We start from the raw sequence: 13,943 nt of genomic DNA on the forward strand, positions 1-13,943 counted from the left end.
GTAGTAAAAAAATTTTTTTATGAATTGAGGATAAAAAATACATTTGTTTTTATACTTAATTTGCATATCTCGACTATGTTTAAATCAATGCCGTGCATTTCAAAATGTGTAGAGGAATCATAATCTATTTCCATGATTTATTAGTTTTATGATTTTAATATATACAGTATATATATATAATTGAGTTTTGCAAATGCCTACTCCTAAAGAAACACAATTGCTTAGCACAGTCAGACATATTGGCTATTTTTTAAACTCATGGAGAATTATAAACATTCAGGTGAAAACGATATATTTTTGTGTACTTTCCTCCTTAACTATTCACCTCTCCCCCCGCCCCCCTTCCTGCCCCCACCCATACCGACCATAGGCAGGTGAAGGAATGTCTCTAATATCCATTTGGTAAGAGATATTTACCACCAGACAACCATACACAAGAGGTATACAATCCTTTGCTATCAGAGGTTCCTGCAATGTAAAGGCAATTGGCCTGTTTATTTGGGGGGGTTGCGGGGGCTGAAATAATGGGTTTCTTGTAAGACATGTCTAAGCATAAGACATGAATCAACTGCTTAAAATTCTAGTGAAGCAGAGAAGAAATGGAAACTGATTTCTTTTGTGCAACAGCTGCAGAACCAGGAGATGCTGAGAGTAATGATGAAAAAAGCAGAGATGGAAATCAGCAGCAAAGTGACGGAGATGATCAAGAGTCTGGAGGACCCCGTGCAGAGGCAGCGAGTCCTGGTGGAACAAGAGCGCCAAAAATACCTGCACGAAGAGGAGCAAATTGTCATGAAGTTGGGGTAAGTAAACAAGAGAAGGATTACTTTTTATTTTGGGGTTTTGTTTTTACTTGACTTTTTTTTTAATGTTGGTGTCAATCAATACATATGTAATAGAGCAGTAAGTACAGTTACACATCTCGTTCAGTCTAAAATGTTAACCCTATTGCTGTAGGAGGAGGATAAACAGCCTCTAGATGCTGACCAGGATTCAGGGATGTTGGCCTTCAATGATTATTAGGATACTTTTCAAAAAATGTCATTTTAATGAATGTACAGATTTATTTTTTTATCATTGAGCCTCCATTTGTTGGAGATTGCTGGTGTTAAAAATCAGTAGCGCTCGCTCCAAATCAGACTCGTAAAAAGAATAGTAAGAGTTAATATTTATTTGTGTGTGATAAATGATTTTCAGTTTTTTTTTTTTAAACGATTTCCTCCAGTCTATTTCATATGGTGACACTATCCCCTTTGTTAAAACTGGGTTTGTCCTGCATTTGTTGTTTTACTTGCCATTGAAACTACTGCTTTAATGGTCTACAGTACGACCCTTTTTAAGAATACTTCTCCCTAATCTGTGACCATTATTTCTAGAGCTAGACGACCTAGAAAATGTCACACTGAGTGCTTATTTGCTTGTCATTACCCAGAATCCCTGGCTGCAGTGGAAGTATTGCATGCCAAAATATAATGGGGAAAGGCAGGCTTGTGGACCTGTCAGAAAAGTGAATGTGCTCATAAGTGACCTTTTAATTTGCCTTTACGGTGGAGGGTTTTTGTCACTTTTTTACTCGCCATAACTCCGTATGCAGATAGAAAGAAAGCCTCGTATTTAAGAAAATGGCCAATTACATCAATCAAAGTAATTGGTGGTGGCATAGTGATGTTTGTTGTAGTCCTCTTAAACATTTGTCTTAGTTTTTTTTTTTTTTTTAAGTGCCATGTGTTCAGCTTATCACTAATTGTGAATAATTACATTGCAAGTGAAAGATTACAGAGTAGATCAGTGTTTCCCAACTCCAGTCCTCAGGGAACCCCAACAGGTCAGGTCTTAAGGATATCCCTGCTCCAGCACAGGTGGCTCAATCAGCGGCTCAGTCATTTTGATTGAGCCACCTGTGCTGGAGCAGGGATATCCTTAAGACCTGACCTGTTGGGGTTCCCTGAGGACTGGAGTTGGGAAACACTGCGATAGAATAGATATACTTACATATTACCAATAAGACATCTGACGTAATCATAATAAATACCTTTTCTAAAGAGCTTACAATCTTTTTTGTTACCTGAAGCACAGTGAGCTACTGTACAGTGACCTAGTCAAGATCTCAAGGAATGTGTGCCTCCTCTTATATCGGGTACTCTATCATTAAATACTAGTACTTACCAGTAAAGGATCCATAGCTCATTCTTTACACATTATTGTGGGACATACGAATTTGGGGAAAAGTTATCCGTAATCTGGTTGCATTGTTAGGGCACTTAAGGACATTCTTGCATTTAGAGTAGTTTTAGTGGTCAACAAAGGCTTAACATGAAAGTCAATCAACCACCTGATCTTTTCCCATGGGCACTTTGTGAACCGCATCAGCACTCATCATTCAAGTTGTCTGTATGCAACACGTAGGAACACTAAGCAGAGAGGAGGGCCTGACGGCATAAATAAAAATTTTGCTGGTATGTTTAAACTTTACCAGAATTTGAATTGTGTTCTGGCTGCTAGAGGTTTGAGGAGAGAAATAAGTCAGGGGACACATAGTATATCTGAAATTACCTTGACATGGATGAAAGATGAACAAAAATGGTGAAGAGTTTGCAATGTGACAATTGTGGTGTGGTGTGTTTCCCAGAGATGGTATGGCCATTGCGAAGGTGACCAGTAGTCATTATTGCATATGACATATACCCTGCCAGCATAATCAGTGACCGTCACTGAAAGTCTGTGATATTCGGAGTTAAGATATTTCATGTTAACATGTATGCAGTCAAATAGGAAAAAACTCTGGCGCATAAACCCAATTATCACTAACGAATATAGAGCCTACTGTGCCGAGGGGCCTAAGGATGAAGCATTCAAAACAAGTATATAAAGTATGAAATACACATTGTGTATTTTTTAATCAATCAACAATACAAATATTTAGAATAGCATTTGATATACCTGAACCTTACACAAGCTGAATGATATATAGCAATATTATGATCTAATATAGATCCTACTTAATATATCTCCATATATCCTTAATCCATAGTGACAAGAGGTTAATGTTATGTAGATAAGTAGGTAGGGTCTTGAGACTCCAACAGGGGGTCCCTGAATAACTTGCGAACAAAGCGCTTTATTATTAGTCCGGGAAACTGAAGCAAATTGAGTATACTCTATATCTCTGATTAGAGTTGGGTTCCTCCTTGTTGGTGCAGGCATACCCCGGTTTAAGGACACTCACTTTAAATACACTCGCGAGTAAGGACATATTTTCAATAGCACCATACCCCTGTGTCAGTACGTTCGCGAGTACGGACACTTATTCTGTCCTACAGACCGCTGTAGTAGTGACGCGCTGATTCCCCTCGCCCAATAGGCAAATGGCAGCTCGCGCATGCGCCTCTCAGCACGTCCTGAACAATACCGGCTCCCTACCTGTACCGAAGCATCAATAAGTGGAAAAAAGGTAGTGCTTCACTTTAAGTACATTTTCGCTTTACATACATGCTCTGGACCCATTGCGTACGTTAATGCGGGGTATGCCTGTATATAAACTACACAAAGGTGCGTCACTTTGAATTTTCAACAGGTAGGTATATGCCCAAATCAATTTTAAAAGTGATACCGTAAAAAATACTTGAAACACCCTGTAGGTGTAATGCATAGGAAGATATATATGCACGTAGCTCACTGGATATACTAGCATATGAAAAAGTCCTCTTAGCACAAAGATGTCCTTGTATTTACCTTGGCTTCTATGCAGTGTTACCGCATTACAGCATTACTGGAGTGATCCCCTATTACTCCGGCTGCAGAACACCAATTTTCTTCAAGGACCCGCAAATCTTTTTGTTTGAGGTAACCTTTACACAGATTGTGATTTAATAATCACTTTTTATTATTATTAGTTATTTCACCCCTTATTTTTTCACTAATGTATGCAGTCAAGTCTTTCAAAAATTCTTCAGAATTCTAAGTAACAAAAAGAAGCCAATAATCAAATATTATCCTTTTACTTGCAAAGTGCCAACACATTCCGCAGCGCGGTACAATGAGGGGGAAGAGTGGTGTTGGGGGGGGGGGGGCTACAGAGTGACAAACTGAATGACATTAAAAAAAAAAGGACAAACAGAAGGTAATGAAGGTCCTGCTCCTGAGAGCTTACAATTTAGAGAGAATATGGGCAATGTTGAAAAAAAAAGGCAAAGTGGCTGCTCATTGTGGGATGGAGGATGGTTCAGCCGCACAGTGGTTACCAATCGGGTTGGTGGGTGGATGTTAGGAGTATGGCAGATAGGCGCTCTTACAATTTCTTCAAAGTGCAGGTCTCCTCTAAGACACAGTTGCTAAGTAGAGCTGTACTCACAAGTTCATAATGAAGTTCTCCATTTAATGTGACAGCCAAGAACAGTGGACAGACAAAGTTTCATGTCCCATATGGACGTTTCGTGACTTTCTTGAAATGTGAGTCTTCAGAGAGTTTTTGAATTTTCGAAAGCAGAGGGAGATTTTGATGGTGCGTTGTAGAGAATTGCAGAGAGAGGGGGCAGCATGGGAGAAGTCTTGTAGGCAGGAGTGAGAGAAAATAAAAAGGCAAGAGGGGAGGCGGATGTCATGGGTTGTAGAGGGCATTTAGGGATATATTTGGGGATGAGGACTGAGATGTAAGGGGTGACAGCTTTCTATGTCAGAACTAGTCATTTAAATTTGATTCTAGAGGATATGGGAAGCCAGTGTAGGGATTTGCATAGTGGTGCAGCAGAAGTGGGGTGGTGAGTGAGGTAGACGAGTTTGGCAGCAGCATTTAGGATGGATTGAAGTTGGGACAGGCGGGCAAGGGGAATGCTAACTAGGAGAAGGTTGCAGTAGTCAAGGCGGGACAGGATAAGTGAGGGAATGAGGATTTTAGTTGTGTAGTGAGTGAGAAAAGGATGTGTCCAAGCAATATTTCTGAAGGCAGCAGGACTTAGTGAGGGCTTGAATGTGAGGACTGAAAAAGGGCGGTTTCAAAGATGAACCCCAGGGAACGAGTTTGGTGTGTTGATGAGATTATGGTCTTATTGACAGTGAGGGAGAGTTTGGGTGTAGGGTTACAGTGGAAGGGAGAAAGATTATTAATTCAGTTTTAGACATAACCGTCCGATAACGGTGGGATATCCTGGAGAAGATTGCAGAGACACAGTTGTTGACACAGGACAAAAGAGGGGGAGATGTAGATTTGAGTGTCATCCACATAAAAATAATACTGAAAGCAAAAGGATTGTATTATTCACCAAGAGAAGAGGTATTTAGTGTGAAGACCAGAGGGCCAAAGACAGAGCCTTATGGTTCCTCAGCAGAAAGAGAGAGTGAAGAGGAGACGCCAGAGAAGGAAACCCTAAAAGAGCGGTTGGATAGGTAGGACGTAAACCAGGACAGCGCTGCATCACAGAGGCCAGTGGAGTGTTGTGTGTGCAGAAGAAGGGGTTACAAAGGCTGTCAAGGTGTCAAATGCAGCAGAGAGATCCAGGAGAATTAGTAATGAAAAATTACCCTAAGACTTGGCGGTAAGTAGGTCGTTGGCCACTTTTGTTAGTGCTGTTTCAGTGGAGTGTAGCGGGTGGAAACCAGATTACAAAGAGTAAAGCAGGGAGTTGGAGAGAAAGCGAGTCAAAATGTTGTATACCAGTCGCTCAAGAATCTTGGAGGCAAAGGGGAGAAGAGAGAGAGAGGATGGATCAAGAGAGGGTTTCTTTAGAATTTGAATGAGGTGTGCATGTTTGAAGGAAGATGGGAATGTGCCAGAGATATGAGAGAGGTTTAAAAAGGTGTGTGAGGAGGAGGGGAGGGAGTGGGGGTTAGTGTGCCAGAGAGGGAGCGGAGATGTGAGGGAATAGGATCAATGGACCTCCTCTTCAGTTACAGAGAAAAATGAGCTGAAGAGGGATTTAGGTATGCAAAGGGAGGTAGGTGTTGCATGTGGGGCATGACCTGAAGAGATGTCAAGATTGAGTCCATCAGATATTTCTGTGAAGTTGGTGGCAAGGCCTTGGGCCGAGAAGGAAGTTAAAGGTGGAACTTTGCTGTAGTGTGTGATTTCCTTTAGTAACGTTCCGCAGTGCGTGAGCAATTTTTGGAGGTAGTGGGTGGCGCATGTGTGCCATGGTTGTGATTTAATTTGTCCCGGGTGACGTGTGGTGGAAGGAGCAGTCTTGTCTAGGACTGAGGCATGGGCTGTTGTATAGAAAGGTTGCCTGGTCTGGGCGGAAAGGTTACAGATGGGAAAGAGGATAACACAGATACCCAGCAAGCTCAAACTAACACAGATACCCAGCAAGCTCAAAAGGAGGATAGGTTGTAAAGATGTTGAAAATTGGAGTGGGTCTAGAGCATGTAGCTTCCGGATGTGCGTCTAGAAGTAGGTGTTGGGGTGTGTGCAGAGGGTAGTGTGAGGCAAAAGGTTAAGAGGTGCTAGTCAGAGAGAAGGAAGAGAGTGTTAGAGCAGAAGTGGGGGAAACCAGATCAAGGGAGTGTCCATTACAGTGAGTAGGAGAGCTGGTCCAATGGGAGAAACCATAGGAAGAGGTTAAAGAGATAAGATGGGCAGCTGAAGGGGCATTGAGATTGTCAATAGGTATATTAACAGTTTAATAGTAGGTGTGTCAGAAGCGAGGGGGCGAGGCAGCAAAGTTGTTAAGAAATTGAGATGTAGATCCAGGGGGATGACAAATGACAGAGAAATGGGGGAAAATATGGTAAGTTAAGCATATGGCTTAAATATGCCTTTTCTGTCAGTATTGATGGCTATATCAGATTAGCCCCTGCATGCCAGGTCTGCGCTAACCTTTGTTTGCAGGCACAGAGTTAAAAATACCACTTTTTCTTGACCACATATTCAAACTGCATTTTTAAGAAAAATATTTTCAATGTTTGTATGTCCTATATCATGTTCTATTTATCCACAGGTTGAATATAACTTATTATACAGACAGATGCTACTCATAACATATTCTGTTGAGACGCACCTCAGTTCCCTAGATGCCCACTGCGGTGGTAGCATTTAGTTATATTGGCGTTAAATCCTTAAACCTACTATTAAAGAGAGAATATTTCTCATGAGGGATAGATTATGCATCCATTTTTGTATTACTAGGTTTCATTCCCACTGGCCTCAAGTCCATAGTCACACCAAAAAATCTGTGAAATTTTTATGAAAGGGTTCTGTTTTTCAACTCTGCAGTTCCCATTGACAACACACTTGGTACCTATTTCTCTTTGAAACATCACCAGTTGTTCTACCACTTCAGATCACACTAACAGAATGTACTTGTGTGGAGCAGCTGGTGATGTTGCAGGATAAATCAATCATCAATGGTATGTGCGCTGGTCAAGTGCATTATCATGAATAGATTAGGCCACTTTAAAGAAGTACAAGAATTGTCATCTTATGACATCTTTTGAAGACCGCCATTAGCATTCCCAGAGCTCAGGATTTAAGTTAAGCAGGGGACTGGGTGCAGATAGACCGTTAACCAGGTGGGGGGGGGGGGGGGGAGAGGGCACTGTGGACAGAATGTTGAGGGGGTTGGGGGATGCGGACAAATCATTTCGGTTGGACCCTAGGGAGGAAGGACCCGAGATAGTTGTCCCAGCTCTTCTCCCTTGATAGTGGCCTTGCGGAAACGCATACTTCTTACAATTAGTAGTGGTCTTAGCCTTTTAGGGGCACAAAGTGGAATTGCTATAGAGGGCGCCTCTCCTAATTTTTAGCTGATTAGCAGTATGATATTCAACACTGAAATTATATGGAACCAATCCCTTTAATCAATATCATGGAAAGTGATGTACAGCACATTACAATGCATTGGTTTCTATGCACTTGAATGGAATTCCCCTTGGACACCACTTCCAGGCCATGTCTTCCATTTGAACAGCCATGTTCTATGAGCATTTGAAGCTCTCAACTCTAAACTGCCCCATATCCTCAGTGGTATTCCCCTTCACTGAAAGGCTTTATATCGTCAGCAATAACAATTATGTTGACCTACTTTTAAGACAAAAATGATGAGTTCATTAAGCAGCTAATGTAAATCTAGGAGTATACTATATACACAGTTGGCTAGTACAGTCCACACAGTTAGTTTTAGGCTATAGTCCTATTCCAGTCTATATACAGAGAAGAGCTTGTTGGGTATGTTGGATGGATTACAGCAGGGGTGAGCAAACTTCTGGTGCTGCGTCCCCCTGCCTGCTCTCCCCCAGTGCTGCACCCCCCCTTACCTTTTTGCCAGCGTCAAATAATGCCGCGGGTCATGTGACGTCACATGACCCCAGGGCCTCATTTGACGCCACGTTGCCATGGCGTCACATGATCCCGCACCATCATTTGACGCTACATTGCCATGGCGATAGGCGTCAAATGTCGCAGCGGGGTCATGTGACATCACATGAACCCTGTGGTGTCATTTGCCGATGCGTTGCCATGGCGATGTCGCCGAAGCCAGCTGAATGTAAGTTGAGTTGCAGAGGCCTTGCGCGGTCCCCCGGAATTTAATTTAAATGCCTTGAGGAAGAACGCTGGGCCTCCCCAGAAAAATCTTGTGCACCCCTGGATTACAGGACTTTTTAATTGAGAAAGTTGCTGGTCCTTTTTCTTTCATATTAAGCACATACTTCACTGAACAGTTCTCCAGCAATTATTTATTTCAGATAAATTATAATGTAAAAGTACATTTATTTTATGGTGCCTCTTAAAAGCTGTCAGCATTGTAAATGACATGATTGTGAACATTAGAGGCAGGAACTCATTCACAATTAGTGATGGAAGCACCATCATTCACCCAGTAGCCCAAGCACGCTGCCTAGGGGTCACACTCGACTCCTCTCTCACATTCGCCCCTCACTTTCAAAACATATCTAAAACCTGTCGCTTTTCCCTCCGCAATATAACAAAGATACGCCCTTTCCTCTGTTACTCGACTGCTAAAACTTTGACTCAGGTCCTCATTCTCTCCCGTCTCGACTACTGTAACCTCCTGCTGCCCGGCCTTCCTGCCTCTCACCTGTCTCCCCTACAACCTATCCTAAACGCTGCTGCCAGAATCACTCTACTCTTTCCTAGATCTGTCTCGGCATCTCCCCTCCTGAAATCCCTCTCCTGGCTTCTGATCCAATCCCGCATCTCACACTCCATTCTCCTCCTCACTTTTAAAGCTTTACACTCTTCTGCTCCTAGTTACATTTCAGTCCTAATTTCTCACTATATACCATCCTGGCTCTTGCGTTCTTCTCAAGGATGTCTTCTCTCTAACCCCTTTGTATCTAAAGCCCTCTCCCGCCTTAAGCCTTTCTCACTGACTGCCCTGCACCTCTGGAATGCCCTTCCCCTCAGTACCCGACTAGCACCCTCTCTATCCACCTTTAAGACCCACCTTAAGACACACTTGCTTAAAGAAGCATATGAATAGCACTGTGGATAATACTATACACGATACGTAAAGCGTGGCCCCCTGCAGACGCACTTACCTGAATGCCCTCCTACTGTCTTTGTACGTTCTCCCCACCAATTAGATTGTAAGCTCCTCGGAGCAGGGACTCCTCTTCCAAATTGTTACTTTTATGACTGAAGCACTTATTCCCATGATCTGTTATTTGTATTATTTGTTATTTATATGATTGTCACGTGTATTACTGCTGTGAAGCGCTACAGTATGTACACTAATGGCGCTATATAAATAAAGACATACATACATAATCCAATTTCTGAATCACTGCATCGGAACCTAGACATTTTATGCAGATACAGTAGTAGCTCATGGTTGGAGCACATACTCTTTTTTTCCTGCTTGAACAGCAAGGCAAAGTATTTTACCCAGATCATAAACAAATGTAAATATATGTATATATAATTGTAATATGTATATTCCATGTAATTTGTCATGGTGCTTTTGGGCCAACATGTGAAAACCTATGAAACTCACAGTAGGGCTATAGTTTTAAGTGGCAGCGTAAGAGTTAAAACAAGTCCTTTTTATGTATGTATGTTTCTGTGTCTGGATTGTACGGATCGTTCCCTTGCCTGACTTTACACTCCTATGTTTGCATTAGGAATCAGCATATAAAAATGTTGAAACAGACATTGAAGCCCACAGCGACTCCATAAATATATTCATAGACTTTGCCAAATATTGCAAGCCAAGGAAAGCGTTTCCTCTTTATCTGAATTTCACACCAAAAATGGCTTGGACCAACAAGCTCCCGAAATTAGGATGGAAAATCCTAACTTTGTTTTACATATAGTTTATGTATTGGCAAGATGTGTATGCCTGCTCAAACAGGGCTGGTTTGTTTGACTCTGTGAAGGGATGAGAATGATGGCAAAATTGAATAGATTAAATGATTACATACACAGCTGGCATCTCTGCCCTAACCCTGCCACCCTGTGACTCCATATAACCACTTCCCATCATGTGGCTCCATCGGTTCTGTGATTTAGGCTTCAAGTGTTACGTTCCTTTCTAGGGAGAAAAATGAGTGTGGCTTTTCCCTATGTAACCCAGAAATGTATAGGGACAGTGCATGGCAATGTACCAAAAAGCACTCCCAAATAATGAAAACTCAAACACCAACAAGTTATGCCATTTAATTCGCATGAGAGGATTAACTGATCTAAAATCAAAACACAAAGGCTTCCTTCTACCAGTGTAGCGTATTGTAATGCTTTGTATTGATTCCTGGATTAATGCTGCCAGATAATTAATTAAATCTAGTATGCTTGCAAACTTGCATCATGGTTTTGTTTCATTGGTAAAATAGTGGAAGCATAAAACATCAGTTGCTCCTGTAATCAAGCAGTTCAGTATATTTGAACAAGGCTACATGTTTAAAAGGCAAAAACTAAGTGATTGTCTTTAAAAAAAACAAATCAGACAAGTTTAGGTATTGGAAGTCCTTTTTTAAACTTTCCCTTCAACTTACTTTATAGTGGGGCCTTAAACTGGGGCCAGTGTCTGAGGTATTGAGATCAATTTATGTTCCCTGCCTGTCAAATGAGAAATTTAGAAAAGGGGAGAAGGAGCGGCTCAGTGAGTAAAGACACTGAGAGTTTGAAACCTGGTTCAATTCCTGGTGTCGGCTCCTTGTGACCTTGGGAAGTCACTTTATCTCCCTGTGCCTCAGGCACCAAAACATAGATTGTAAGCTCCACGGGGCAGGGACCTGAGCCTGCAAAATGTCTCTGTAAAGTGCTGCGTACAACTAGCAGCGCTATACAAGAACATGCTGTTATTATTATTATTATCAGACAGAATGAAGTATAAAAACAAAAAAACACAGGTACAGGGACAGTAAACGCATCCCAAACTTTTACTAATATTTCAAGGATAAAATCATAAAAACCAATATACCAGTACAAGGCTCCAGCTGAATACTTTATCTATTAAACATTGCACTGGCCTTTGTTCAGTTTTGTACGACTAGGTCCCAGTACGCGTTCCACTCGGTAACATACTGCTGCACTTGCAATAAAGTGACCGCACTCAGGCATGTAACACCATGTCAATTTGTTTTGCTAACACACCAATATCAGGGTAAATCTGTAAACCTGAAGCAAAAGTATGGCTGATTTTCTCCAAAGCATGGGATTTCAAATGAGAAGTACTGGATATCATGATTATTTGTGGTATTTCAATACCCATAAGATTGTATTCTTTATTGATCATCAATTGTCTATAGATCTCTTTTTTAAGTGCATTGCAGAGGTAGTTTATAGCAAATAAAAGTAGAATCATGGTCCTAATTTTTAAGTATGCACATATTAAAGGATCAATACAGGTTTCACTTAATTTTAATTTTTAAATGTACAGTATTACAGAATTGAAGCAGGGGGTCTCATGCTGTTAATTTCAGTTCAGGAAACCCCCTTCTTCCAGAGATACTTACCTCCATAGGGGTGCTGGTATCTCTGCAGTCAGAGAAACTGTGCGCCTAACATAATGGCTGCTTTAAATGTTCCGCTTTACGCAGGCCAATAGGAAGCAGTGACATCATCCGGTGCGGCTTCCAATTGGCCCGCGTGACTGGGACATTTAAACTGAAAAGATGCCGGCACCCCCTACGGTGGTAAGTATCTCTGGAAGCAGGGGGTTCCCAGAGCTGGAATTAACACGTTCCGCTCCGGAGATCTCCTGCTAAAATAGTGTAATAAAAAAAAATGTAACAAAAAGGAAACTTGTATTGCTACTTTTATGAAAATTGCACCACATGAAGCAAGAACAGTCGTGCAAAGTGGCCATCTTCGACTATTTATGCATTAACCCACATAATTCACTGATTTTTTTAAAAATAATTTTCCTTCTTTCTCGTTCAAAAAGTTCCCTAAACCCTAGTGCAGTGTAAGATGAAGAGATCTCATGCATTTTCCTACCAAATCTTCATGAAAAGAGTATTCAGAAGTTGGGCAGCACATGGCCATACAATGTTGTCCACTTCTGCCACCTGGTGGTTGTAGTAAAACAAACATAAATAGAATGTGATATATTTTTTTTATTTTTAATCAAAGTGTTATTTTTGGTCTACAGTGGAAGGGTAGGCACACTCCGTTTACACAAAGTATATATATATATTGCTGTAAATAATACACCAATGCAGTGTAATCAATGTAGATATTTTCAAAGCTAACATTAAATAATATCACATTTATTTATATTTATAAAATGTTTAACCCGGAAGTAATACATTGAGTTACCTCTCATTTTCAAGTACGTGTACAGTATGTCCTGGGCACAGAGTTATGGTAACAATACATAGTTACATTAAATGAACAGGGTTATATATTATATATAAAGAAAATTGCATGAACAGTTAAATATAATATGTTATAGGTATATGTAACAGTTACAGACCAGATTAATATGTGAGACGGCTTTAGTTTTGAAAGAAGTTAGACTGATCGTGGCTTTGAAAGTCTCCGGTAGATTGTTCCAGTTGTGAGGTGCACGGTGAGAGAAGGAGCGACCGGATTCTTTGTTGAACCGTGGGACAGTGAACAGTCTTATGGAGTCAGATCTCAGGTGATAAGTGCTGCGCGTGGTATGGGTGAGGAGCTTGTCCAGAAAGTATTTGAAAGCAAGACAGGAAAAATGAACTTTGTGCCTAGACAGTGATTACGAAATGCTCAAAGAAGTAGATTGGCTATGATGTGTGTTGTGGTTACATTAGAGGACAAAGCGGCATATTTAGTCGTAGAGGGTATCAAGTTTTCTAAGGTGAGTTTGGGGTGCTGTACCATATACTATGTCCCCATAGTCTATAATTGGCATTAGCATCTGCTGTGCGATGCACTTTCTGAATAGCCGACTTAGGGAGGATTTGTTCCTATAAAGTACACCTAGTTTGGCATAGGTTTTGGATGTCAGGGTATCAATATGCAACCCAAATGTTAAATGGGAGTCAAACCATATGCCCAGATACTTAAACTAGTGACGCGGGCTAGGGTGGTATTCGAGTTGGCTCTGATCTGTAGCTCCGTAATTGGTAGCTTTAGAAATTGTAGTCCCAAATACCATTGTTACAGTCTTACCAGTGTTGAAAACTGGATTTCCCAAAACGAACTGTTTTTAAAGTCTCAAAAAATCAGATTGAAGTTCGTGCCCCAGGTCGGAGAGGTTAGGAGTGTGTGCATATAAGATTCTGTCATCTGCATACATATGCATTGAAGCTCTCTTACAAGCTGTAGGAAGATCATTGATGAACACCGAGAAGAGGAGGGCCCCAGAACAGAGCCTTGTGGGACACCCACAGGTGATAACCAAGGGGTTGGACTTAGAGCCCAAGATAAACACATGTTGGGATCTACCTGATAGGTAGGAATGAAATCAGTTTAAAGCATGTTCCCCTATTCCAGAGCTCTGGAGTTTGTTAAGCAAGATACTGTAAGATGATCAACAGTATCAAAAGCCTTTGCTAAATCTAGTTATATT

At 41.2% G+C, this 13,943-nt stretch overlaps 1 protein-coding gene across 21 annotated transcripts in view; it reads left to right on the forward strand.

Moving 5' to 3' along the window:
- The window catches only part of KIAA1217 (KIAA1217 ortholog), a 493,175-nt gene that overhangs the window by 460,019 nt on the left and 19,213 nt on the right, over nt 1-13,943 (forward strand). For all 21 annotated transcript variants that reach the window (XR_012799300.1, XR_012799299.1, XM_075587581.1 and 18 more), the window contains one exon: nt 628-803. Coding sequence is in view for 19 of the 21 variants with exons in the window: in XM_075587581.1 (XP_075443696.1) it covers nt 628-803 (176 nt within the window). In the remaining 2 variants the exon portion in view is untranslated. The remainder of the gene's footprint in view (nt 1-627; nt 804-13,943) is intronic.

Source organism: Ascaphus truei, chromosome 2 (genome assembly GCF_040206685.1).
Source record: "Ascaphus truei isolate aAscTru1 chromosome 2, aAscTru1.hap1, whole genome shotgun sequence".
Lineage (NCBI taxonomy): Eukaryota > Metazoa > Chordata > Amphibia > Anura > Ascaphidae > Ascaphus > Ascaphus truei.